The 27,363-nt window shown below is 42.2% G+C and overlaps 1 protein-coding gene across 1 annotated transcript in view; it reads left to right on the top strand.

The window, feature by feature from the left end:
* Positions 1–26,625, top strand: part of CLIC1 (chloride intracellular channel 1) — a 46,408-nt gene extending 19,783 nt beyond the window's left edge. Inside the window, exons 2-6 of the mRNA XM_039357129.1 lie at positions 20,679–20,788; positions 21,648–21,773; positions 21,886–21,992; positions 24,210–24,391; positions 26,281–26,625. Coding sequence (XP_039213063.1) covers positions 20,679–20,788; positions 21,648–21,773; positions 21,886–21,992; positions 24,210–24,391; positions 26,281–26,442 — 687 coding nt within the window. The 3' untranslated portion in view covers positions 26,443–26,625. The remainder of the gene's footprint in view (positions 1–20,678; positions 20,789–21,647; positions 21,774–21,885; positions 21,993–24,209; positions 24,392–26,280) is intronic.
* The last annotated feature ends 738 nt before the right edge of the window (positions 26,626–27,363 follow it).

Genomic DNA, 27,363 nt, shown 5'->3' with positions numbered 1-27,363 from the left:
TAAGCAAGACAGTTAAGTGGAGTTTTGCCCCATTTTTATGACCTTTCTTGCCACAGCTGTTAAATGCAGTTGTTAAATTAGTAACCCGGTTGTTAAGTGAAGCTGGCTTCCCCATTAACTTTGCTTGTCAGAAGGTTGCAAAAGGGGATCACGTGACCCTGGGACACTGCAACCTTGATAAATACATGCCAGTTGCCAAACATCCAAATTTGGATCATGTGACCACTGGGATGCCACAGCAGTCATAAGTGTGAAAAACTCTTATAAAGTCGCTTTTTTCAGTGCCCTTGTAACTTCGAACGGTCACTAAATGAATAGTTGTAAGTCGAGGACCGTCTGCACTTCCTGTAAGCTTGGGGAACTCTCCGTAGCTCAGATGATGGCAGAGGTGAGACTTGAAGCAGGAACTTTTTGATTGCAGATAGTCCTTGACTTACGTCTACAAATTGGGATCAGAATTCCCATGGCTAAGCAATATGGTCACTAACCAAATCATGCCCGATTTTATGACTTTTCATGTTGGGATTATTAAGCAGAGCCTGGAGTTGTTAAGCCTGGGGTCTTCAAACTTGGCCCTTTTATGACTTGTGGACTTCAACTCCCAGAATTCCTTAGCCAGGCACGCTGGCTGAGGAATTCTGGGAGTTGAAGTCTACAAGTCATAAAAGGGCCAAGTTTGAAGACCCTTATGTTAAGCGAATCCAGCTTGTCCCCTTAACTTTGCTGTTGGAAGCTGGCTGGGAAAGTCGCAAATGGCGATCATTTGATCCCGGGTTGCTCTGACCATTGTAATTACATCCCAGGTACCAAGCATCCAAATTTGGAACACATGACTGCAGGAATGCTGCTATGGTTGCAAGTGCGAGGACCAATCTCAGTCGCTTTTTCAGTGACAGCCTAACTTCAAAAAGTTGTTGAGTGAATGGTTGTAAGTCAAGGACTACCTGTCCTAGCTTCCTCTCTTGGTACATTCAGATCTGCCTTTTTAAAAATGTAGCTCAGTAACAAACCACATGCTTTGCATAAAGAGTTGCAACTTTGGTTATCTCCAGTTAAAAGGTGATTATACATGTGGCCTCTTCCTAACCGTGAAGGGCCTTGTTGATCGTCTTGCTTTGTATAATTGGTCCTGTCACATGTTTGTAGATGTTCTCTGTGGGTTTTTTTTTTAGAAGTTTAGATTTTAGTTTTACAAATCAAGAACTTGGCTCACAGCCAATGAGTTGTGGTGCTGGGTGTCAGTTAAAACACAGTTTCCGAGTGGCTGTTTGGATTTCATGTGATTGCATGATCGTCTTTTTTGTCTGATTAAATTGAGGCAGACTTTAAAAATTCTCCTGAAATAAGAACCAAACTGCTAGTTTCGGATGGGCGTGTCAGGAATAATTCATCATTTCAGTTTTTCTTGCATCAAAGTTGGCATATGGAGATATTGTGGTTGGCTGGTTGCAATCTGGAAAATAAGTTCAGTTTGTCCGCCAGGCAGAGAGGGAAAATTGTCAATCCATACTAGGTGCAGTGTTTATTTATTCCTGGGGCTTGAAGATGTGTCCTTACAAAGTTTGAACAGCGAGTCTCAGTTAGGTCTTTCCTGCCCATCTGTCTGTCTGTCTTTATATCCTGGGACTTCAACTCCCAAAAGGTGGCTAACAGCATTTAAAAATGAAAAAAAGATAGCGTTTAAGCGTAAGACTAACTTAAATTCACTGGAGAAAACAATTATGTTTGGAAGAATTTGGGTAAAAGGAAACCAGGATGACAAAGAACACGGTGGCTGACACCATCAAAGCTGACACCAGCCAGAGCATAGAAAAACTCAAAGAAGCTGTGCAAGATTGGAAGATGGTGGAGAGACCTGGCCCGTAGAATCGCCAAGAGTCAGACATGACTGAATGGAGAACATCATCATCCATCCATCCATCATCATCATCATCATCATCATCATTTGAGGGGTTGCCACAAAGAAGAGGGGGTCAAACTATTCTCCAGTGCACCAGAGGGCAGGAGAAAAAACAATGGTTGGAAACTAATCAAAGAGAGAAGCAACCTGGAGTTAAGGAGAAACTTCCTAACAGTGAGGACAATTAACCAGTCGTACCGCTTACCTTTAGAAATCTGAAGAGAAGGATGAGGGGTGACATGATAGCAGTGTCCCACTATCTCAAGGGTTACCACAAAGAAGAGGAAGTCAAGCTATTCTCCAAAATACCTGAAGGTAGGACAAGATGCAACAGGTGGAAACTAATCAAAGAGAGAAGCAATCTAGAACTAAGCAGAAATTTCCTGACAGTTAAAACAATTAACCCGTGGAATAACCTGCCTCCAGAAGCTGTGAATGCCCCAACATTGGAAGTCTTTAAGAAGAGACTGGACAACCATTTCTCTGAAATGGTATAGTGTTTCCTACCTGAGCAGGGGGTTGGACTAGATGACCCCCAAGGTCCCTTCCAACTTTATTATTGTTGTTGTTACTATCATCATCATCATCATTAGTATTTTTAGTATTATTAATATTAGGATGATGATGATGATGATGATGGGTGCTCCATCACTGGAGGTTTTTAAGAAGAGACTGGACAGTCACTTGTCTGAGATGATATAGGTTCTCCCGCTTAAGTGGCGGTGGGGGGAGCTAGACTAGAAGACCTCCAAGATCCCTTCCAGCTTCTATTCTATTCTATTCTATTCTATTCTATTCTATTCTATTCTATTCTATTCTATTCTATTCTATTCTATTCTATTCTATTCGAATTAAAAGGTCAGTGAAAGAGAGGTCTTTCACTTTCCTAAATAGTGGGAAAGTAAAGGTCAAAGTCATCTCCCCTAGATGGAGAAGACCCTGAAAATAACTGAGCTTCTGGCAATGGAGTCATCTTCAGAAGGGCTTTTTCTGCTCATTGAAATGTCTGTGTGGGTTCATAGTGGGAGAGATGCATATGTTCAGTCCTTAAGCCATTTAAGTTATTAAAAGTCAACACAACAGCTTAAACTGTTGTATAGATGTGTTACAAGTCTAGATCTTTTAGTAATCCTGCTTAAAGCACATTGCAGCAGCCAAGAAGGGATATAGCTGGTGTCGATAAACGTCACTGAGCTTGACCTGTTCAGAAGGGTTTGCAGTGTACACACTAGTCATACATCTGCAATTCTTTCCACAACCTTTGCCTGCAAACAGGTGACAATTTGAGGAGCATTTCCAGCTGGCATCTCACTTACCTTGACCATGTCATGCAGGGGAATTCACTGGAACAAGCAGTTATGCTTGGAAGAGTTAGCAGTAAAAGGAAACTAGATTGCTAAAGAACACGGGGGTGGACACCATATCAAAGGTGTCACCAGCCAGATCATAAAACAACTCAAAGAAGTATGCCAGATGTGGCAAGACCTGGAGAGACCTGGCTTACAGAATTGCCAGGAGTAGGACACTCTTAAGAAGACACTGGACAACCATTTGTCTGAAATGGTATAGGGTTTCCTGCTTGAGCAGGGGGTTGGATTAGAAGACCTCCAAGGTCCCTTCCAACTCTATTATTATTATTATTAACTGAATGGATCTCCTCCTCCTCCTCATGCTAAAAATAATTCATAAGAACAGAATAAGTGGTTGCCAGATTGCGTCCTGGTGACCTGCCAAACATTAAGTAAAAGTCGAAATGAATCTGGTCCACTTTGTCTATAACAGCGGTTCTCAACGTTTGTGTGACGGCGACCCCCGCCACACAAACGTTATGCGCATGCGCGGCGGCGCCCCCAGAGGGGAGAAAATGGCGGATCGCCGCCTTTGGTGACCCCCGAAAAATGGTCGATCGACCCCAAATGGGGTCGCGACCCATAGGTTGAGAACCGCTGGTCTATAAAGAACAATGAAAACTGCTCACTGTGAACCATCTGCTTCGGCTCTCTGTCTCCCAATTTTTAATGGTCACACTGAATGGAGAAACATTCAGATGCAGTGGAGCAGAGAAATCAACAGCATCCACGCACACCCCCCATCCAGTAGGATGTTATTAAGTAAATAAGGAAAACACTGGAAGATATACCTTTAAATCTTGGGAATTCAACTCTTACCGTGTTCTTTGAGGACCTGCCAGCTGTATGTTAAGGCCTTTTCCTCAGGAATTCACACGGTATCTGTGATTCTCAGACATTTACAGATAGTCCTCAACAACCACAATTGGGACAAGAATTTTGATTGCTAAGTGAAAGGGTCATTAAGCGAGTCATCAGAGGACCAGACCTGATTTTACGACTATTTTTATTGTGGTTGTTAAGTGAATCTTTCAGTATTTAAGTGAATCATGTGGTCATTAAGCAAATCCAGTTTCCTCTGTTCACTTTAATTGTCAGAAACCAGATGGGAATATCTGAAACTGCAGTCATGTGACGGCAGGATTCTGCAACCGGTCATAAGTATGAACCAGTTGCCAAGTATCCAGATCACAATCACGTGATCATTGGGATGGGGTGACAGCTGTATAGCAATAGCAATAAGCCTTAGACTTATATACTGCTTCACGATGCTTTACAGCCCTCTGTCAACCGTCCGGCTAGCAAATTCAATATTGAAGAAATTCTACAATCTTGAGGTACTACAAGAGATCAATTTTACTGAACACACATCCGGGATTGAAGAAGCAAAATCAACTCTAGTTTTCCCACGCGAAAATCTGGTTGGTTAACAGTAGCTTTTTATAACCCAACCCACCCACCAAATGTTCACATTGCCCAATCACATCTCTTCGGTTTGTTATGGGAACGATCCACTTCTCTGTCAGGCATCTGCTTTTGTGACCTTGGGTCTTATAGTCCGTGGACGGCTTCTTGAAGCTCCCATTTCTTTCCCAGGCTCTCCTTCCCCCCTATTTCTATGGCAAGTTGAGTAGCGACAGAGGTTAGCAAGCATCTTAGCAATTCAACTTTGACACCCTCTCTATGCGGTTTATAGAGTCAGCATATTGCCCTCAACAGTCTGGGTCCTCATTTTACTGACCTCGGAAGGGTGGAAGGCCGAGTCAATCTTGAGCCAGTGAGGATCGAACTGCCAAACTGCTGACAGCCGGCAGTCAGCAGAAGTAGCCTGCAGTAGTGCATTCTAACCACTGCGCCACCACGGCTCTATCTTCCAGGATAGGTTGTAGGTCATTTTTTTCAATGCCATTGTAACTCCAAAGTGACAATTCCAAGCTATTTTTAAAACAAGTGGCCATAAGTGCAGGGCTACCTGTCTTACAGAAGTTGGGTTTTTGTTGATTTTATGGATTTATTGCCTGCTATAAAACAACTTTATCTCTTTTTTTCTCCTACAGTTCAACCTTGCTTATTAGAATCATTCTCATACCTATAGCTGGATCCCATAAATTATAGATGACTTCTTTTTTGCTTCACTTTCCTTGTTAAATATCCCAAGCATGCTTGATCCAAGCCCTGATTGTGTGGGTGTGGTCCTGAATGAGGAACAAGTGGTATGAAACTGGGGCTTTCATAGAACATGCTAAAGCAGTGGTTCTCAACCTGTGGGTCGGGACCCCATTTAGGGTCGAACGACCATTTCACGGGGGTCGCCAAACAAGGCTGTCCGCCATTTTCCCCCCTTTTCTTTGGCCATGCCCCTGGCATCCAGTGATGTATAAGTGGTTGGGGGTCACCACAACATGGGGAACTGTATTATGGGGTCGCAGCATTAGAAAGGTTGAGAACCACTGTGCTAAAGGCTAGAATACACATAGGGTGTAGTCAGCCAGTCAATTCTTGTTTCTATTTAGCAAAGATACAGCTACATTACCAACTATGAAACAATGATAACCCAATTAGCCAAGTTATTGTGGTAGCAGAATTTACTCCAAAGCAAGGGTTTAGAGTAGACTAACGGTACATTGGTTGGGGATAGGTATCTTGCAGATATAAGTTTAAAAGAAATTATTCTTTTTCTCCAAAGTACCAGAGGGCAGGGTGGAAGCTTGTTAAAAAGAGACCCAACCTACTGTAAGGAGAAATTTTCTGACAGTGAGAATAATTAATAGCACAATAGCTTGCCTCCAGGAGTTGTGGGTGCTCCATCACTGGAAGTTTTCAAAAATAGACCAGACAACCGGGATGGTATAAGGTCTCTTGCCTTGAGCGGGAGGTTGGACTAGAACACTCCGAGGTCTCTTCCACCCTGTGATTCTATATTTTATGAAATACAAAGCATTCACTGGTTCTATATAAAGAAGACATTTGAGCTAATCTAGTAGAAATTACTTGGTTAACACACTGAAAAAAAAAGTAGCCTGCATGTGAATGAAACAGTATTTGACTAAGGATTATCTTTGTTTTTTATACTTGTTCTTCATCTGGTGCTATTTTCAACCACATTAAGTTGCTAATTCTTAAGTCAGAGTGTAAGAGGAATTATTGAGGCATAATACTAATCTCAGCGCAAGATCTGTTGCGGGATGCATTTAAAACCATTGGAGGAAAACCGATCCAGATAGAATGAGTCACTGTTTGTATTTGTGCAAATAAATAAATAGTTACTTGTTCCATGTCCTGATTTTGAATTCTTTCTATTTTTTGTACTGTATGCTGCCAAGGGTGGAACATCTACTGGTGACAAATAAAAGGAGTACATAATGAAAGAAAAACAAAGGTCTCATATTTGTTAAGACGCGATTAACTTCGGAAGTACCAAAATACAGAGTCAACAGAAGCTTAATAGGATAGAATTAAATTGCTGAGCTTGTATGTCAGACTTCCTGAATCTGACCTCGGATCCAATTAAAACTCATCTAAGAACAGTTCTGCATTTTGGCAATCTTCCCTTCCATGTTCCTGTTCCTATATAATCATTTCTCTAGTTACACTAATCTGGGAGTGCCCATTTCCATATTGCCTGGGAGGACTGCAGGAAATTGAAATCATATCCGGCTGCTAAGCTTAGTTCAGGGCCAGAGAAAGGAATTGATTGAGGATCTCACCAGCACATGAAGCCCAGGAAGACTTAATGTTTGATGTCTGGCACACCCTTTTCATTGCAGCTGTTACACCCAGCATAGTTTCTCTTGCTCTTCTCCCCTCCCCTGCCCACATTTTTTTACCCTTGACTTCCTCAAGGATGATGTCCTGCCTCACTCTTCTCCTTTGGACAATCCTCTGAGGTGGGTTAGTTTAAGGCAGTGTTTCTCAACCTTGACAATTTTAAGGCATGTGGACTTCAACTCACAGAGTTCCACAGCCAGCATGCTGGGTAGGAAATTCCGAGAGCTGAAGGCCACAATCTGAAAATTGCTGATGTTGAGAAACTGGTCTAGACCAGTGGTTCTCAACCTGTGGGTCGGGACCCCATTTGGGGTTGAACGACCATTTCACAGGGGTCGCCAAACAACGCAGTCCGCCATTTTTTTCCCCTTTTCCTTAGCTGTGCTACTCCCTTTTATTCTATTGGCTTTTGAAAGCCAATAGAATAGACTCTCTTGAATAAAGTCTAATTCTATTGGCTTTCAAAAGCTAATAGGAATTGTCCAGGCTGTCTCTGCCCTGCTGAGCCTGCCAAAAGTCCCAATCTGCAAACGATGCTGCACCCGTTGAGTACTCGACTTACGACCGGTTGAGTAGTCCTCGACTTACGACCGGTTGGGGGGTCGCGGCATTAAAAAGGTTGAGAACCACTGGTCTAGACCAAGTGTTCCACTGCATCTCTCCTGGAATAAGCAAAATGGTCCTATCCTCATAGGAACTAACATGCCTCAGTTCCTATAACCACCATGCCTATAAAGAGCTAAGATTATGGGAAGTGCAATCTGAAATATACTGGGAGGAAAACAGCTCTTGAAAAGTTTGCCAGACCATCTTAACAACTGTATTTAGCGTTGTTCTTAAATAAAATAAATGCAGCAAGAGATTTTTTTCATAGCCTTCTCATACTTGGAAGTCTTTATCAGTCCTAAAATGTCTATAGAAAATGGGCGGACACATTGCATTTACTAGAAGCAGTGTTTCTCAACCTTGACAATTTTAAGGCATGTGGACTTCAACTCCCAGAATTCCACAGCCAGCAATGCTTAAAATTGTCAAGGTTGAGAGACACTGGTTTAAGGACAAAAGCCCTTCTGATGCACAACTTCAGATAGCTGCTAGGTGGCAAGAGAGGATCAGCTTTTCCTGTTTTTCTTTGCTGCCACCTAGAGGTTACGATACAGTTTTTTGCAGCTTGGAAATGTTAGAAACTTTTTTACAAGTACCTGAAGGTAGCAGCAGTTTAGCTTCATGGTAGAGATGAATGATAATAGAATAATTATAGATTAAGAGGAATTTGACTGCAGTCAGATACCGTGCAGACAGTGCACATTCTTTGGGGTGTGGTTGAAGAATAAGCTGTAGGGGTTGGTTCACACTTAATAGGAAGTCACAGTGGTAAGTTTCACTTGCTGTAGTCAGTTGAAAAGAAACAAGCCATGTTCTGACATCTGAATCCAGACAACAAGAGCAACCACTGACTTCTCCCTCCCATCTGGGGCATCTGCCTTGTGGGTGGGTATTGCAATCAGGATACGGGGTACAAAACTAAAGGCAAGCAGAGTGTGAGAACAGGTTAATTGGATTTACATATAGACCGCAGGTTCTGCTCTTCCAAGATTTTATCCTAGTTTGAAATGTAAATATATAAATGCATAAATATTAGACTAGAGACAAGCAATGGGCCAATGCCCTTAGCTTGAAAAAGAGCGTGAGGCTGGTGCAAAGGGTGGAGGCTGAGAATAAAGCCTTCATACATTTTTCTTCTCACTTTGCACAGATGCAAATGCATGCACACATACATGCACGTGCAGAGAATTGAAAACTGGGGCTCCTGGTTCCTTGTTTGTCTATGTTATATTTAGCAAGTTTGAAGTGACACACCTCCAGAACTGGCTTTGTCTTTGAGGGTTTTGTCATGCCACATTCTTGGAACAGGTTCCTTCTTTTAAACATAGGTTAAACCTAGTAGGGCTGCAGTCCAAGTATTTGTGTACAAATCCTGCCAGGTGAGACTCTCTCGGTTGCCAAACGGAGATTAGCTCTGCCTGCAGCTTCTCCTGAGCAAGCAGGAAACTTGCTGAAGTTTTCTGCCATTTTCAGTGATGGACCTTCTCCACCCACTTAAGCATGATGTTTGACAGTCTGATTGACTGAGATTCCCTTATGGGAGAGAAGCAGGATTAAGAAGTTCAAAGTTTAGAAGGAATCCGCAAAAGGATATAAGGCAAACAGAAGTAACCTGGAGGTGTCGAATTGCATAGCCTGGCCAAATGTGGCATGATTTCTAAAGTCCTAACCGAATGTTGAGTTCAAAAGGTATCCAGGGTGGGTGCTGTTTGGGAGAAATGGGATGAGAGAAAAGAACTGGGTGCTACAAAGAGAAGGAAAAAGGTATCAAAGATAATTGATTTGAACTTGTTTCCATCCAATCCTTGCTTCAACCTTTAGGACCATACCATCTAACCTCTGAATAACACAGTTGGAAGAGACTTTGGAGGTCTTCTAGTCCAACCCTCTTCTCAAGCAGGAAATCCTATACCAGCGGTTCTCAACCTGTGGGTCGGGACCCCATTTGGGGTCGAACGACCATTTCACGGGGGTCTCCAAACAACGCAGTCCGCCATTCCCCCCCCCCCTTTTCCTTAGCTGTGTTACTCCCTTTTATTCTACTGGCTTTTGAAAGCCAATAGAATAGACTCTCTTGAATAGAGTCTAATTCTATTGGCTTTCAAAAGTCAATAGGAATTGTCCAGGCTGTCTCTGCCCTGCTGAGCCCGCCAAAAGTCCCATTCTGCAAACGGTGCTGCACCAGTGGAGTAGTCCTCGACTTACAACCGGTTGAGTAGTCCTCGACTTACGACCGGTTGGGGGGTCGCGGCATTAAAAAGGTTGAGAACCACTGTCCTATACCATTTCAGACAAATGGTTGTCCAATCTCTACTTCAAAACCTCTAGTGTTGGAGCATCCAACTTCCAGAGGCAAGGTGTTCCACTAATTAATTGTTCTAACTGTCAGGAAATTCCCCCTTAATTCTAGGCTGCTTCTCTTTTTTGTTCAGTTTCCATCCATTGCTTCTTCTCCTGCCCTTTGGAGAACAGCTTGACAGCCCCCTTTCCTTGTGGCAGCCCCTTAGATATTTGAACACTGCTATCATGTCACTCCTAGTCCTTCTTTTCATTTAACTAGACTAGACATACCCAAGGAAGGTATTTGTGAAAGAATAAACATTGTTCCTCTCCGGTGTAAGGCAGAGGGATTGAGATAAAGAAAATATCTACCAGGTTCCAGAAACAACTTGGATGTCTAAGAGTTCCAACATCTGACTGGACTTTGCTTTTTAGTCTGTGGAGTACTACTGAAGTCCGTAGGTAGAGCACTGGTTTTTCAAAGATGGCAACTTTAAAATTTATGGATTTCAACTCCCCATATTCTCCAGCTTTGGGAGTTGAAATCCACACGTTTTTAAGTAGCCAGGTTTGAAAAACACCAATGGACAGGTAGTCCCCAACTTACAACCCACAAATGGGACCAGAATTTCCATTGTTAAGTAAAAGGGTTGAACAGTGAGTCTCATCCAACTTTATGACCTTATTTTTTTTTTATCATTGTTAAATGAATCCCTGCAGTGGTTAAGTGATCACAGGGTTGTTAAGCAAATGCAGCTTCCCCCATTGACTTTGCTTATCGGAAGCCAGTTAGGAAACGGTAACCACCATGGCCCCAGGATGCTGCAGCCATTGTAAATACATGCTAGTTGCCAAGCGCCTGTATTTTTTTTTATTAAAAGTTTTACAAATTTAATACAATATAAACCCCTCCCACCCCTTTCCCCCCCCCACTTCCCAGAGCTGATTACAGGGTAACAAATAAACAAACATAATCTAACTAACATTAACCAACTATACTATCAATCAAAACCATAACACACTTTAACTCCTTTTCAAAACAAGTATTAACAAATTATAAACTAAAATAATATAATTAAAACTATTAATAATTATCTAAAATCTACTCATATGCAAGATAATACTTTTCAGTTTCATATTTCTTTTGAATGTAATCAATCCATCTTCTCCAAATCATAATATATTTTTCTTGTGAATGGTCCTTTAAATAGGCGGAGATTTTCGCCATTTCTGCTAAATTAGACACCTTAAGTATCCATTCTTCCATAGTAGGCAGAGAGTTTTTCTTCCAGTATTGCCCCACTAATAATCTTGCAGCTGTTATAAGATTCAACATCAAATTGATTTCTTTAACATCAAAATCTACAATAATACCCAACAAAAATAATTGCGGAGTAAACTTTATCTTTCTCTTAAAAATCTTTTGAATCAAGCGCCTGTATTTTGACCACATGCCTGTGGGGATGCTGAAGTAGTTGCAAGTTCGAGGATTGCTTGTAAGTTACTTTTTTTCAGTGCTGTTGTAACTTTGAATGGTTGCTAAACGAACGTTGTTAAGTAAAAGATTACCTGCGGAGTGTTAGATGATTCTGGTACACCAGTTTGGATGGTATCCTTCATTTTCCATCTTTTCTTTAGCAAAACAAAAGGCTGGTCAGGGAATGTGTTTTGATGATAAGCTGAATTAAAGGCTAGGAGTTTTGGGTGAAGTTGGGAGGAACCTGCTAAATTAGAGGCAGGATTGAGCCTTTTAACTGTTTTTAACTGGTTTAAAGAGTGGAAGGTTTTGATTGTTGGTATAACAGAGTCACATGCAAGTGAGATGGACATCCATATACTCTAATCAAATAAATATCATAGAATGAGGAAATTGTTAAATACAATGGGGAGTGATACTGTTACTTGTATTAAATTACAACATTTTTTGTCTTGGCTCTGTCCATTTTCTGTTCCAGGAGCTGCTTATTTGTAACCCATGATTTGTCATTTTTGGGGGGGGGGAGGGGGCTAATTTGCACCCCTGATTCAGCCTGGTCAGTGGAATGGCTGCAGGCTGATGGAGTTATGTTGCTTCTGAAAATGGAGTGAAATGAATTGAATAAAGATAAGCTGAGGGTTGGGCACATAAGGAGCTTCTGACGGCTTAAAGTGGAATTTCCTGTCTACTGCTGAATAAAAATTTTCCTTTTTGGCAATCCTTCTCAAGTCTCAGGATGAGATCAGCAGGGACCCCCCCCCACCCCCCCCCACCCCCGGTCTTCCTCCTGATGAGACGAGACAGGCATGAATACAGTAATTCAGTTTTAGTTCGAACATCTCCCCTGCCTTTCTTGAAGTATTCATGCAGCCCTTTACCCCAGGAGTTGATTGAAATCTTATTTTTATGGCTCATTCGCGCTTGATCAAGTTCCAGGAAAAGAATATTTTCTCCATGTAAAGATTTGCAGTTTGGGGTTGGGTTTCCCCCCCCCCCTTCGTGGGCCACTGGAAGAATCAGTTTTAAATTAAAAACTAGTAGTTCCTGACAATGACAGATGACGAATTATAATTGGTGAACCATAAGGGAGAAGAATGTCCATTTAAAGCTACTGGCAGTGGTTTTTGGCAGAAAAAGGTTGTAGAGGAGGGAACTGGGGGAAGGTTTCCCTCCTCTACTGGTAAATTCCTTCTTCTAAGAAATCCCAATTTAAAAAATAATCATCCTGATCTGTGACCAGTCATTCTGACACATAATTCTTCAGGGAGGGGCATTCTGTAAGCATTCTGCTTCTTTCTTTCTTTCTTTCTTTCTTTCTTTCTTTCTTTCTTTCTTTCTTTCTTCCTTCCTTCCTTCCTTCCTTCCTTCCTTCCTTTTATAAATTTATTCAATTTATACCACATGTATTACTTTAGAAAAAACTCAAGGCAGTGAACATATATAATACTCATTCCTCTTCCTATTTTCCCCACAACAACAACCCTGTGAAGTGGGTTGGGCAGAGAGAGGGAGTGGCCCAAGATCATCTAGCTGGCTTTTATGCCTTAGGCAGGACTAGAACTCAGTCACCTGTTGCCTTAACCACTAGACCAGACTGGGTCTCTTTATAGTTCCCAAAACCCCTTAAAGTGGGCAGGACCTGAAATTTTGATTGTGGGCTTTTTTTTTTTCCATTTTGGAGAGGGTGGGGCCTTTAAGGAGTGAAATGGGCTTAAAGGTGTTAAAAATATGTGCTTCATCCCTTAACACCCATCCTCCCTGGAGCCATTCTTCCATATTTTAAAAGGGACATTCTGAGTGTTTTAATTTCCCAGATTCATTTGAACTGCTGAGCTGCAGATGCTAGGAATGGACAGCTGCTTACAGTTACAAATAAGCCATCTGTTCCTGCAGCATCTTAATCCAGCCAGTAGCATCTCAAGAGATGTTCATGTTTGCATTTACTTTCTTTCTCCCCACAATTTCAGCATGGGAAGGACTAAAATAACCATGACTCCTCCATTTCTTTTGGCACGCTTCCAGGAGCTCTCTTCCTCCACCATCATTCTGCCATTTGTTAAAAAAAGGCCAACTCCCTATTCTTTGGACAGGCAAGATGGCCCATTCATCCAAATTGCATGGGTGGCAGCTGTAAGGCGGCCATTTTGCCTCCTGATTTGCTCCTTGTTTCGTTCTGTTTGGATGTCGTCTTGGCAACCCTGCAAGCCCTTGGATGGAAATGCTCTCCAGATGCAAATGCTGTCTGGGTGCAAACGTTCTCTGTGGGCTCCAGATTAGCCAGTGGATTTGAGAGGAACCAGGCTGTTCCCATAGCAGCAGGCTGATGGCTGTAGACCTTTGGGAGTGTCATTTGCCTATCTCTGTGATTGCTGGCCGAGTGCCTCCAGACCATGGCAACTGTTGCTAAGAGAGTTCCCCATGGTCTGGCATCCTCCGACTGTTCCCATGAGGGCTGTCTTGTGGATCAAGCAGTCAGGAGGATCTGGAAGAAACGCCTTCTTCTTTGCTCCTGTTGTTGGTCTGAGTTATCAGTCGTTGCCAGCCTGGCTATAAATCAAGCCTTAAGTAGCACATTCAATGCACATTAGCATAAAGTGCGCAACTGAATCCTAGAAGGATTTATTTATTCTACTCAGCACAGAGCAGCAGAAAGAGACAGACTGCAAGTCCTGAGTGCCTTAAAAAATGGGTTCGTTTCCCTGAACCCCCCTTCTCCCTGAATCCCCTCAAAAGTAATTCCCAAATTGTCATTTATAATGTGAGTTAAATATCAATTGTTTTATTGATTCAATAAATTTATATCGATTGATTCAATTTATACCCATCTCACACCCGTGACTTTGGGCAGTGCACAACTTTAAAATAAGTAAAAATATTTATCATTGTTCAACGATTGCAAAACATATACAGATAGTCCTCAATTTACAGCAGTTCACCTAGTAGCCATTTAAAGTTACAACAGCATGGAAATAAATGACTTATGACCATTTTTCACACTTATGACCTTTGCAGCATCCCGTGGTCACGTGATTTACATTCAGATGCTTGACAACTGACTCATATTTATGACAGACGGTTGAAGTGTCCCAGAATCATGTGATCACCTTTTACAACCTTCTGATAAGCAAAGTCAAGGAAGAAACCAGAATCACTTAACAACCATGTTACTATTTTAACAACTGCAGTAATTCACTTAACAAATGTGGCAAGAAAAGTCATAAAATGGGGCAAAACTCACTTAACTCACTTCTGATAAATGTAATAGAAATGGTTAAATTTCTCATTTAACAACCTAAATTTTAGGCTCGGTTGTAGTCGTAAGTTGAGGTCTACCTGTACAATAAATAAAAACACACAACAGCAGGGGAATCATAAAATGGCCTTCAACATAGTTAGGAAGAGGGGTCCACAAGCCCGTTTCTCTTACATGCACACTTCTTTTGATTGTCACATTAAAAAAATAAAATTTCAAATAATTCACTAATACCATCAAGTAGAAACTGAGCAAATGTGGAAAAAGCAAATAGTGGTGGAATCAATAAGAACTGCTGCATTTGGTGCTGTGCCAAAGATTTGGAAAAGCTCTTGGATACAGTCAGAATGGAAGGAATCTCAATTTGTCAATTACAAAAAGCTGCAGTATTTGGAACAGTGCATATATTATTTAGTTAGCCTAGATTTGATCGTCAAAAATACCGAGTCCAATCAGAACGATCATAGAAAATGAAGAATGTAAAGTGCTCTGGCACTTTAGAATTCAAACAGACAGGCACCTGCCACATAACATGCCGGACTTAACAATTGTCGATTAGAAAGACAACAAAAGTCTGGATAGTGGATCTGGCAGTACCCGGAGACTACAGAATAGAAGAGAAACAAGAGAAGATAACAAAATGCAAAACCTGCAAATAGAAATAGAGTGACTGTGGCAAAAGAAAGCAAAGATAATACCAATAGTCATAGGCGCCTTAAGTGCAATCCCAAAACAACCGGAGCACCACTTAAACACCATCGGCATTGACAAATTCACCATCAGTCAATTGCAAAAGGCAGCTTTGCTAGGAACAGCTTACATCCTGTGATGATACCTCTAACACTGTAAAACATCGACATCTGCCTATCCCCGGTCCTTAAGAGGAACTCGATAGGTGGATAAAAAAGTCAAATCCAGTCTGAACAGCTGGCTTGACTGTACAATGAACAACAATAATAAGTTTTTGTTCTGGTCCCTCTGGGTTTTCAAAATAAAACCCCTGGCTTTTCAAATGCTGCGGTTAGAAAAAAAAATTGTAAGCTCCTAGTAAAAGAAACTAAAACACTGGTAGGTCTGTAGTTAAAGTTTCTGCTAGCAGGCTTGGTGTTCATAAGGCCATCTTATCAGAAAAGTGAAACTTTAGTGTTGATTACACTGTGTTTTACTGGAAGGGACTCTGCTACCATGAAAAGCATATCACCTGGTGATTAATGCTGAAGTTGCATTATTATGAGAGCTCAGCATTTTTATGGGGTGGTGTTTGTAACCTTTGTGATTGCAGAAACGCAATTTTTCACGGTCACCAGGAAAAAAAAATCCCAGTCATTCCTTTAACAGGAAATGCAATAGTTGTAGCGGAAACTATTGTTTGGTACAGTTTTCTTTTTAAAGGCTGAATAACATTGTTAAAAACTGCAAGTAATTGAGACTCATGGAAAATACCGCCTTCTATAACTTACAGGAGGAATTATCTTAGTTTCCCCTTGCATCTTGAGGGTTGGCTGATACACAAAGTAGCTGCATCTCAAACCTGCTAGAATATTTTAGGCTCCAAAAAGGCTTTTGGAGTCTACACTTTTAGAAGGATAATTCACGGATGAGATGAAACTGGTACATTTAGTCTTCTGCTCCCCTTGCTATACCTATTTTCCTTTCCTAAATACGAGCATCCTTCTCTCTCTATTGACCTGGTGTTGGCCCTCCTGGAGAAGTGTGAGTAGAACCTGTTCTTGTCTGTGATATGTTTGTGGTACTGTACATTGCCTGGGGCTATAGTTCTCTGTCTTCTGTATGATCAAAGAATAGAATTGCACATACGAATTGCATTATGCTTTGGTTTAGTTTTAAGGCATCCTTTTTTGCTCTCTTAAGTTGGACAACCACCTTAATACAGGTACTCCTTGACTTGTGACCGTAATGGAGTCTGGCATTACAGTCACAAGTCATTGCAATCATTAAGCAGGTCACTTGACTGGACCTGATGTTTGGGCATTTTTTGCAGCAATTGTGAAGTGAATATGGAGGTTGTTAAATGAATCCATTTTACTCAATGGGTATTTTTTTTAACAGAAACTGGTGACAGAAACTGGCAACAAATATTGAAAATTGTGGGCATGTGACTATGGGATGCTAAAGATGAGCTAGTTGTGATTGTGGTCGTAAAGATGCACTGGTTGCCAAGTGTTCAAAATCCAATCCTCCCTCCCCCCCACTCCCTCCCTTCCTCCCCCCCTCTCCATTTTATTTTAAAAATCAGGTCATAAGTAGCTTTTTTGGGGGGAGAGTTGTCTCCTCTAACTTTCAACAGTTGCTAAGACCAACACATTTTCCTCCTTCTATGTTTTCCACAAACAGAAGCCCTGTGAGGTGAGTTGGACGAAGAGAGAGACACCCAGATGGCTTTCATGACTAAAGCAGGACTAGAACTCACAGTCTCCTGGTTTCTAGCCTGGTGCCTTAACCACTAGACCAAACTGGCTCTCATGTAGTGCTTTATAGTATATGCAGAGAACAAGAAAACTTGTTTTGTCCAAGGAATTTATATAATATTTGGAAATGGAGAGACTCCCTATTGTCTCTCCAGTTGCAGCCCCAATTTGATTTCCAGTTGATCAAAGGTGTTCAGAAAGACTTCACACAATAGGTGGGTTTGAGGCAAGATTTCAAAATGGCTGACTAACTTTTCTGTATGGACGGAGGATACATTAAAATGGTTGTTGTTGTTAGTTGTGAAGTCGTGTCCGACCCATCGCGACCCCATGGACAACATTCCTCCAGGCCTTCTTGTCCTCTACCATCTTCTGGAGTCCATTTAAGCTCACGCGTACTTCTTCAGTGACTCCATCCAGCCACCTCATTCTCTGTCGTCCCCTTCTTCTCTTGCCCTCAATCTTTCCCAGCATTCGGCTCTTCTCCAGTGAGTCCTTCCTTCTCATTTGGTGGCCAAAGTACTTGAGTTTCAACTTCAGGATCTGGCCTTCTAAAGAGCAGTCAGGGTTGATCTCTCTAGGACTGACTGGTTTGATCGCCTTGCAGTCCAGGGGACTCGCAGGAGTCTTCTCCAGCACCATAGTTCAGAGGCCTCAATTCTTTTGCGCTCAGCCTTTATTATGGGCCAATCGGTATGTGGGGTCCAAAATGGTATGTGGGGATAAATGGCAATAACGCAAAATAGTCTATGGAGATTCTGAATCAACCAGGCCATGGTTGTCCCAAAGGTGCTTTTTCAAAAGGCAACTGGACTTGGTTTTTCTTTGAAGACGTTTTGCTTCTCATCCAAGAAATTTCTTCATTTCAGAACTGAAAAAGCTTCTTGAATGAGAAGCGAAACGGTCTTCAAGGAAAAACAAAGAAAGTCTAGTTGCCTTTTGAAAAAGCACCTTTGGGACTAGATAGTGAGTGCCATGGTATGTCTTTGAGCCAAAGCAGATGCTACTTTTATTCCTCTAGGAATCAAGTGGAGGAATTTTGAAAAGTCTTAAATCAGAAACAACATTAATATTGGGCTTAAACTTTAATTTTGATGAATTTCCTGCCTCTGAAAGATGAGAAACTCCTGCTGCTATTTTTCTGCACTTGTGCTTGGAAAGCTCAAAGAGCTGGAGGAAAAAAAGGGAGAAGTTATGTCAGCCTTGCTTGGTAAACCAGATAGGAACTGCAACCAGATGAGCTAATTCCACTTTATTGTAGAACTACATTGACAGAATCTTGCAAATCTGAAAATATACTTATTCCCTTATACGTCTCTTCTCATCCTTTTGCCACATCCACAATCCACTTATGGGCTAGGCAACCTCTCATCTATCCCTTGCCAGACTCTCTTTGCCAAGTCTTTCCCATATGCCTTTATAAGTTAGGCCTGCATGAGTATAGATTACCGTGTATTCCAGCGTATAAGACGACTTTTGAGAGCGTTGAAATGCGCTGAACTCGGGGGTCGTCTTATACGCCGAGTCGTCTTATACGCCGGAAATAAAGTAGTTTCCGGCGTATAAGACGACTTTCTACGCATGCGACTCGGCATTGATCGTCTTATACGCCGGAAATAACATAGTTTCCGGCGTATAACACGACTTTCTAGGCATGCGACTTCGCATCGATCGTCTTATACGCCGGAAATACTGGTAGTTTCCGGCGTATAAGATGACTTTTTAGGCATGCGACTCGGTGTCGATCATCTTGTGACCCGGCGTCGAACTCGGGGTTGTCTTATACGCCGGGTTGCCCTATACGCCGGAATATACAGTACTCACTCCCTGATGAGAAGGAAAAGGGATCTTAGGAGAAGCAGTTTGGAGCTGCTTTAGTAAGTGTAATATTTCTGTCCCAAAGCTTTTGCCAGTCTTTCAAATCTATAGAATATCCAAAAAAATTTGCCCACACTATCATTGTCTCTTTTACTTGTTCTTCTTCCATCTTCCAACTTAGCAGGAATTTGTAGAGCTTCTTGATCAAGTTATCGTCTGTTCTCAAGAGTGTTTTATCGAGTAATGTCTGTTCTTTATAAAATCCTGTTAATTTTACATCTTTTTCATATCTTGTTTGAATTTGCAGATAGGACCACCATGTTAAATCAATACCTTGTTGTTGAAGAACCTGTCTATCTTTAAATTTTATTATTCAGTATTATAGTAACTGTTTAGCTAGTAGGATAAACGACATTTATAGATTAACTTTTACTTTTTATGATAACGATAATTTTTTTGGGCTATAACTTTTTAGTATTATTTTAATTACTGTTATTTAACATTTGTACCCGGATGACAGCCTGCTTGCTAAAGCGATGAGTTACTGTTGGGGGTAACCCCACTATTGTATCTTTCCCTACCCTTAGCCCAACCTCACCCCCCAACCCCATCCAACACCCTTACCGACCTTATCCCTTCCCCACCCTTATGAAATCTAATAAAATATTTTTTTAAAAAAGGAGAAGCAGTGTGGGTTTAATGAGAAAGCCAGTGACCAGAAGCCAAGATATTTTTTTCAGAAGGAAAAAGGTGGTGGTGGAATTAATGGAGATACCAGTTATTTTGGAAGAAGCAAGGATGGAGTGTTGGATAAAAGTAAAAAAAAAAAAGAATGTAAGAATGGCTATGTGTGAGAGAGGGAGGGAAGGAAGGAAGAAAAGAAGGAAGGGGAAGGAAGAAAAAAAGAGAAGGAAAGGAAGGAAGGGAAGGAGGGAAAAGAAAGAAAGGGAAGCTATTTGGCTGTTCCTGATATAAAGCAATTCTGTGAAGATTGTCACCATATTTCTGTGAAATGGCAGCATCTAGTGGTGTTCACAGGGATTGCTGGCTTTTTCCCTGCCATCCTGTCCTTAGAGCAGACATGTCAAACACAAGGCCTGGGGGCCACGAAGTGGTTTCATGTGGCCCGCGAAGCCATCCTGGAAACAATGAGGGAATGGCCCCGGCTGCCTTGGCTCTGACCCAGGCCAGCCGGGAGCCATTTTGTGGTGGCCATTTATGCTGAAACACATTCAGTCTTATCTCCACAAGGCCGTCTAGAAACAGCGAGGAACCAGCCCCTGCTGTGTCGGCCCCACCCCCTGGGTGCATGCTGGGGAGGTGTCACCCTTTTGAGGAATGAAGAAATGGACCGTGCCTTGGTGCTTGCCCCGGTCCCACCCCCTTCTGCCAGAGACCCTCAGATCTGTCCCACTCCTGCCCAGGCCCCCACAGGCACCCTTGATGTGAACGATGTAGAACTGGCCATGCCCACCCAGTAGACCACACTCACTCCATTCATGCCCACCCAGTAGGCCGCACCCATTCTGGCCACACCCACTCCCCCCCCCCCAAGGGCAACCGCAATGCTGAAGTGGCCCTCAATGAAATTGAATTTGATACCCCTGCCTTAGAGGAACTGCGGGACTGCCATTCTTGTAGCCAGAGAAATGAAACTCTTTGTTATTCCTCTTGCTACCAATTCCAGGCCAATGTGAGCTATAGGCCAGAATGATTTCTGCTGAACTATGAGTTGCGGTTTGATGCTCGTATCTAAGCCTCGCTGTTCAGATTGTTTTTTGTTGTTGTTTTTTTGCAGGCTGGCAGTGATGGAGCCAAAATTGGGAATTGCCCCTTCTCCCAACGACTCTTTATGGTTCTCTGGCTCAAGGGAGTGACCTTCAATGTCACCACAGTGGACACCAAAAGGTAGGTGAGACAACCCTAATCCTGTCCTATTCCCTTGACACTAGTGGTCAGCTTCCTTCTCCATTCCACTTTGGACCTCAACTCTCAAACATCCCCAGCTAAATCCCAAACACATGGAAAGAAGTTGGATGGGGTTTAGACTCATGAGCATATCCAATTTATGTTACAGGTGATCCTCAACTTGCAACCATTCGTTTAGTGACTATTCGAAGTTACAAAAAAAAAGGTGACTTATGACCAGTATTGACACTTACAACCATTGCAGCATCTCCATGGTCACGTAATGGAAATTTGGGCACTTGACAATTGGCATGTATCTATAACGATTGCCCTGTTCCTGGTGATCACCAATTGTAACCTTTCCAGATGGCTTCCGACAAGCAAAGTCAATGGGAAAAGCCATATTGGCTTGATGACTGCAGTGATTCGCTTAACGACTGCAGTGATTCGCTTAACAACTTGGCAAAAAGATCATAAAATGGAGAAAAACCTCACTTAACTGCTGCCTTGCTTAGCAATGGAAATTTTGGGTTCAATTGTAGTTGTAAGTCGAGGACTATCTGTAAATTAGCTGCCTCAAAGGTGCTTTTTCAAAAAGGCAACTGGACTGTATTTTTTTCCTTGAGAAAGAAGATGTTTGCTGCTCATCCAAGAAGCTTCATCAGTTCTGATGGTGGGGGGAGGGGATGGAAGGATAGGTTTGGATAGGATGGAGGGGTGGAGATGGAAGGATTGTCTTTCTTTGCAGTCATCTGGTCGTTAGTCTTCTCTCTGAGAGCCTTTGAGGCCACTTGGGGGGTTTATCCATGTAAATTAGCTGTTTTTCATTTCTTACTTAACATTTCCCTCTTTTTTGTAGGAGAACCGAGGCCGTGCAGAAGCTCTGCCCTGGAGGCCAGCTCCCATTCCTGATGTACGGGACCGAGGTCCATACGGACACTAACAAGATTGAAGAATTCCTGGAAGAGGTTCTGTGCCCTCCTAAGTACGAACTAAACAAAGCCATAGAGCTGATTGGCAATATTTTGGGATATAGAAAGAATTTCATATGATAGTATCAAACTCTATGGATTGTTTTGTTTTTGCTTCTTTCTTAGGTACCCAAAGCTGGCTGCTAATAACCCTGAATCTAATACAGCTGGCCTTGATATTTTTGCCAAATTCTCTGCCTATATCAAGAACTCAAACCCATCTCTCAACGCCAGTGAGTATCTTGGACCAAAAGTCCTGATTGCTGTTCCTGTACGATTGCTTAATAACTCTTGGGAATTCATTTCCTTTTTCTTGCTTCTTGGTTGGGTTGTGTTCCTCAACCTTGCCTTTTCACTTTCTTCTTTCTCTTTTGGCTTCTCTCCTCCAATCCAAAATTCTTCGGCTCATTTCCCACAAAGTGTCACTTGTACAATATATGGATAACCAACAGGAGAAAGTAAGTATGTTTGTGGGAAACCTAACATTTGCAAAAAGGTCTGCGTGGCTGTATAAGGTTAAAGAAACGCTCTCATTGGGGGAAGGAAAGCCTCAGGAGCCAATAAGGAAATGCCTATTAAAAAGGGGGAGGAGAAAAGGAGCGAACAGAGAGCAGAACGGAATAGACCGACTTGAAAATGGTCATGGCTGGCCAGCAGAATCTTAAGAAAACAGCACTCAATTCTGCAATATTTGGTACAATAAATAGCTTCCAAGTGGAGCTTCTCACTGGATGTTTATTTATTTTTATTTATATGGATTTATAAGCCACCCAAACTCAATGTACCCTCAACATTTCTAACTTGCCACTCCATTCTCATTGGTCTGTAATGTAACATTCTTCCTGCTTGCTTTCACTGTGAAATTGCCTGTTAATTACTTCATTACCTGCTCCCTTTAATTTTTTTTTAGCTAAATCTTTTTCTTTGACATTATTTGTTTGTTTGTTTTTTAGTTGTATACAGTTCAGAGGCTAACTGGGCAGCCTCCATTAAAAACAATTTTAAAAATGAAACAAAATCATTGTTGCCTACCATTTAGCTGTTGTCCCTCATTCCCCACCAGCTGCTATGCCTCTTTTTGAGTTTACCCCCAAAATCCTAGAGACAGAATCGATTCTGTTTCTGTCGTCTTACTAATGTTCTTCTTCTTTTCTAGTTCCATATCTTGAATCTCACTGGCCCTATTTGCTTTCTTCTTGGATACTGTCAAGCTTGCAAAGTAATCCAGACCAGAAGTAGATCCCGGATTACTAGCTCCATCTTTATTGTAAGGTTATATTAACAGAATTTGGGAGTACCCCTCCCCTCCCTCCCTTTTTTCACAACCTTGTAGTCCCTTAATTCGGAGTAGAGTCGGGACGACTAGATGGAGCTGAGCATTTACTGGCCGAATGCCCTTCCTGATGCCTACGAGGTGTTCACAGCAGGTATTTTTTTTCTCTGTGCCCTGAGAGAGAAACATCTGCCACTACCTAAAGTTGAACTCTCAACCTTCCAGGTCAGAGGCGAGTGTCTTCACCACTAGGCCACTATGCAGCTCATTTTCTTCCCTCACTTATTTCCCCCAAAACTAGGGAGGGTCCTTTCTGAGTTGCCTTTTGACACCCCTCCTCCTCTGAATGCAAATTTTGTTTGTCAGGCTATTATCTAGGCTGCGGCTCCGCCTCCTATATCTCCCAAGATCATTCCATTACAGTTACTATTGGCTTCCTTTCTACCTTGTTCCTCTTGTTCTAAACCTCCCAAGCTTTTTCCCAATTCAGTGACCAACTGAATCCTTCCAGCTGTGTTGACTTCTCCTTTAGATTTTTCATTGGTACCTCTTATTCCTTTTCCTTCCTACCCCATTCTTCAATTCAATTCAATTAACAGAGGGATAGAATCAAGATCATGTGAAGTGTTAATACCGCTTTACAAGGCCTTGGTAAGGCCACACTTGGAATACTGCATCCAGTTTTGGTCACCATGATGTAACAAAGATGTTGAGACTCTAGAAAGAGTACAGAGAAGAGCAACAAAGATGATTAGGGGGCTGGAGGCTAAAACATATAAGGAACGGCTGCTGGAATTGGGTATGTCTAGTTTAATGAAGAGAAGGATGAGGGGGGACATGAGAGCAGTGTTCCAATATCTCAGGGGCTGCCACAAAGAAGAGGGAGTCAAGCTATTCTCCAAAGCGCCTGAAGGCAGGACAAGAAGCAACGGGTGGAAACTAATCAAGGAGAGAAGCAACCTAGAACTAAGGAGAAATTTCCTGACAGTTAGAACAATTAGCCAGTGGAACAACCTGCCTCCAGAAGTGGTGAATGCTCCAACACTGGAAGTTTTTAAGAAGAGACTGGACAGCCATTTGTCTGAAATGGTTTAGAGTTTCCTGCCTGAGCAGGGGGTTGGACTAGATGACCTCCAAGGTCCCTTCCAACTTTATTATTATTATTATTAATTCCTAGATCTTGAGAAAGGTTTGCTGAAAGCGCTGAAAGTGCTGGACGTTTATTTGATGACACCGCAACCTGAAGAGGTGGATGAGAACAGCGCAGAAGACGAAGGCCAGTCCAACCGCAAATTTCTTGACGGAGATGAACTTACGTTGGCAGACTGCAATCTGCTGCCCAAGCTCCATATTGTCAAGGTGAAAAACTCTTCAGAGACAGAGTTGCCTCTAAATTATTATGGGGAACGGGAGCTAAGAGGGTGTTTTCCTTCACATCCTATTTGTAAGCCTTCCAGAAGCATGCAGTTGAGGAAAAAATGCGGGAAGAATGACATTTTTGGTCTTATTTTCATAACTCCTGGTTTTATACAGGAAGGCACAAAGGCCTCCACCAGAGCATTTGAGGCCCATATTCAGATCTGAAATGCTGAGGGCACTTCGTATTTGGTGTGTTCCTCCTTTCTTCATCTATCAGCTGTTACTTGGCCCTTTTCCTGGGCTTGTGTGAGGTCAGGGAAATATGCACAATTGAGTTGAGGAGGCAACAACAACAGAAGGGAACAACATGTTGCTGTCTCCTTAACTCCAACACATTTTTTTTCTTGAGCTCAGGCAGCATCTGTGTGAGGCCAGGAAAAATTGAGAAACAGTTGACAGAGACAGGGTTACCACATCAGATTCAAAGCATTCTTGCTTACCTCAGATCTGATTCAGATCCATAGCATACTACAAGTAGTCCTCAAACTTACAACCGTAATTGAGCCCCAAAATTTATGTTGCTGAATGAAAAATTTGTTAAGTGAGTTTTGCCCCATTTTACGACTTTTCTGGTAAAGTTGTTAATCACTGCAGTTCTTAAATTAGTAGCCTGGTTGTTAAGTGAATCTGGTTTCCCCACTGACTTTGCTTGTCAGAAAGTCGCAAAAGGGGATCACATGACTCTGGGGCACTGCAACCATCATAAATATGAGTCAGTTGTCAAGCATCCAAATGTAAATCACGTGTCCATGGGAACGCAACGGTCATAAGTGCGAAAAATGGTCATAAGTCATTTTTTTTCAGTGCTGTTGTAATTTCGAGGGTCACTCAATGAACGGTTGAAAGTTGAGGACTACTTGTATTGTGATTTCCCCAAAATCTTTTCAGGCCTTTCTTAGCTAAGATTTCATTACAGATAGTCCTCAACTTGCAACCATTCATTTAGTGACAATTAAAAGTTCCAATGGCATTGAAAAAAGTGAGTTATGGCCATTTTTCACATTTAGGACTGTTGCAGAATCCCCATAGTCACATTGATTAAAATTGAGATGGTTGGCAACGGGCTCATATTTATGACGGTTGCAGTGTCCCCAGGGGTCATGTGATCACCTTTTGCGACCTTCCGACAAGCAAAGATAATAGGGGACCCAAATGCACGTCACAACCATATTACTAACTTAACAACTGTAGTGATTCACTTAACAACTGTAGCAAGAAAGGCCATAAAATGAGGCAAAACTTTACAAGTGTCCTGCTTAGCAACAGAAATTTGAGGCTCAATTGTGGTCATAAGTCAAGGACTACACTTATTAGCATATTATAGCAGTGGGCTACAAACCATTCGTCATAAAAAGCTAAGACTCTTAGAGCCTAATGCTACGCAGTTGCCAGCTTTATTTATTAATTAGATTTGTTTGCTGCCCATCTTGCCAAATAGCAATAGCTCTAGCTCTTAGACCAGGGGTCTTCAAACCTGGCCCTTTTATGACTTGTGGACTTCAACTCCCAGAATTCCTCAGCCAGCATGCCTGGCTGAGGAATTCTGGGAGTTGAAGTCCACAAGTCATAAAAGGGCCAAGTTTGAAGACCCCTGTCTTAGACTTATACATTACCCCATAGCACTTTACAGCACTCTCTGGGTGGTTTGCAAAATCAGCACATTGCCCCCAACAATCTGGGTCCTCATTTTACTGACCTCAGAAGGAGGGAAGGCTGAGCAATACAGCCTTCCAACCACTGAGTCACCAGGGTTCCTTCCTTGCAGAATGTACCAATTGATCAGTGGGTTGAAACTGCAAATAATTTGTGGTTGTACACCTTCCCAACAGGTGGTTTGCAAGAAATACCGTAACTTTACCATTCCTGAGGAATTCTGCGGCATCCATCGCTATCTCAAGAATGCCTACGCTCGTGAGGAGTTTGCCAGCACCTGCCCAGATGACGAAGAAATTGAATTAGCTTATGAGCTGGTTGCCAAAGCTTTGAAGTAGTAAACTTCTAAAAGGTGGAGAAGGGACACAGTGCTTCCCTGGCAGGGATTCTTGGATTTGGGCTCCTCCAAGCGTATTTTAACATAATATATTTCTGTTTGGCCACCGGAGGGGGAATGTTTGTTTTGTGGAGGGACAAAAACAATTCGAATTTAAATATGAGCAAGTATGAAATAAAAAAAATACATGTTTTTAAAAATAGGAAGTTTCTTGTTGTACTTGTTCCCTATCCAAAGGAGGGGAAAACAATTATAAACCATTGCATGATACTATGACTGCTACAGGAATATTGGGTTACTTCTGTAGTTATGAGACGCCCCGCTGGATAATTCTGCAAAGCAGATGGAGCAAACTAATATGAATCCTGACTTTTAGGTTATTCAACATTTCATACTGGTTGCTCAGAAGAACAGGCAATGTTGCTTTGGCAGTTCAGAAGTTAAGCAAGATTGGGCCTGTTGAGTATGCAGAATAACAGAGTTGGACAAGATCTTGGGGTCTTCTAGTCCAACCCCCTGTTGAAGCAGGAGAACCTATACCAGTGATGGCGAACCTTTTAGAGACCGAGTGCCCAAACTGCACCCCAAAACCCACTTATGAATCGTCGAGTGCTGGGTGCATGTGGCCCATTGGGTGGGCGTGGCTGCCATGGTAACAGCAGACTGGGTGGGACTAAAAAGTTCAATCAATCAATTCCAACTTTGCAAGATCTTTTTTTTTCCCTGCGAGAAGTTGAAGTTGACTGATTGAACCTTTTTTTTTTTTTTTGCACACAGTGGCAGAGGCCTAAAGTGAAAAGGTTTTATAAAACCCAGTTGAAGGCCTAGGATGGGGGCGACGGTGCGCGTGCCCACAGAGAGGGTTCTGAATGCCGCTTCTGCCATAGGTTCACCACCACTGTCCTATACCATTTCAGACAGA

Source organism: Crotalus tigris, unplaced genomic scaffold (assembly GCF_016545835.1).
Source record: "Crotalus tigris isolate CLP2741 ecotype Arizona unplaced genomic scaffold, ASM1654583v1 scf7180000018867.1602434, whole genome shotgun sequence".
Classification (NCBI taxonomy): domain Eukaryota; kingdom Metazoa; phylum Chordata; class Lepidosauria; order Squamata; family Viperidae; genus Crotalus; species Crotalus tigris.
This window is presented reverse-complemented; position numbering and strand designations above follow the sequence as displayed.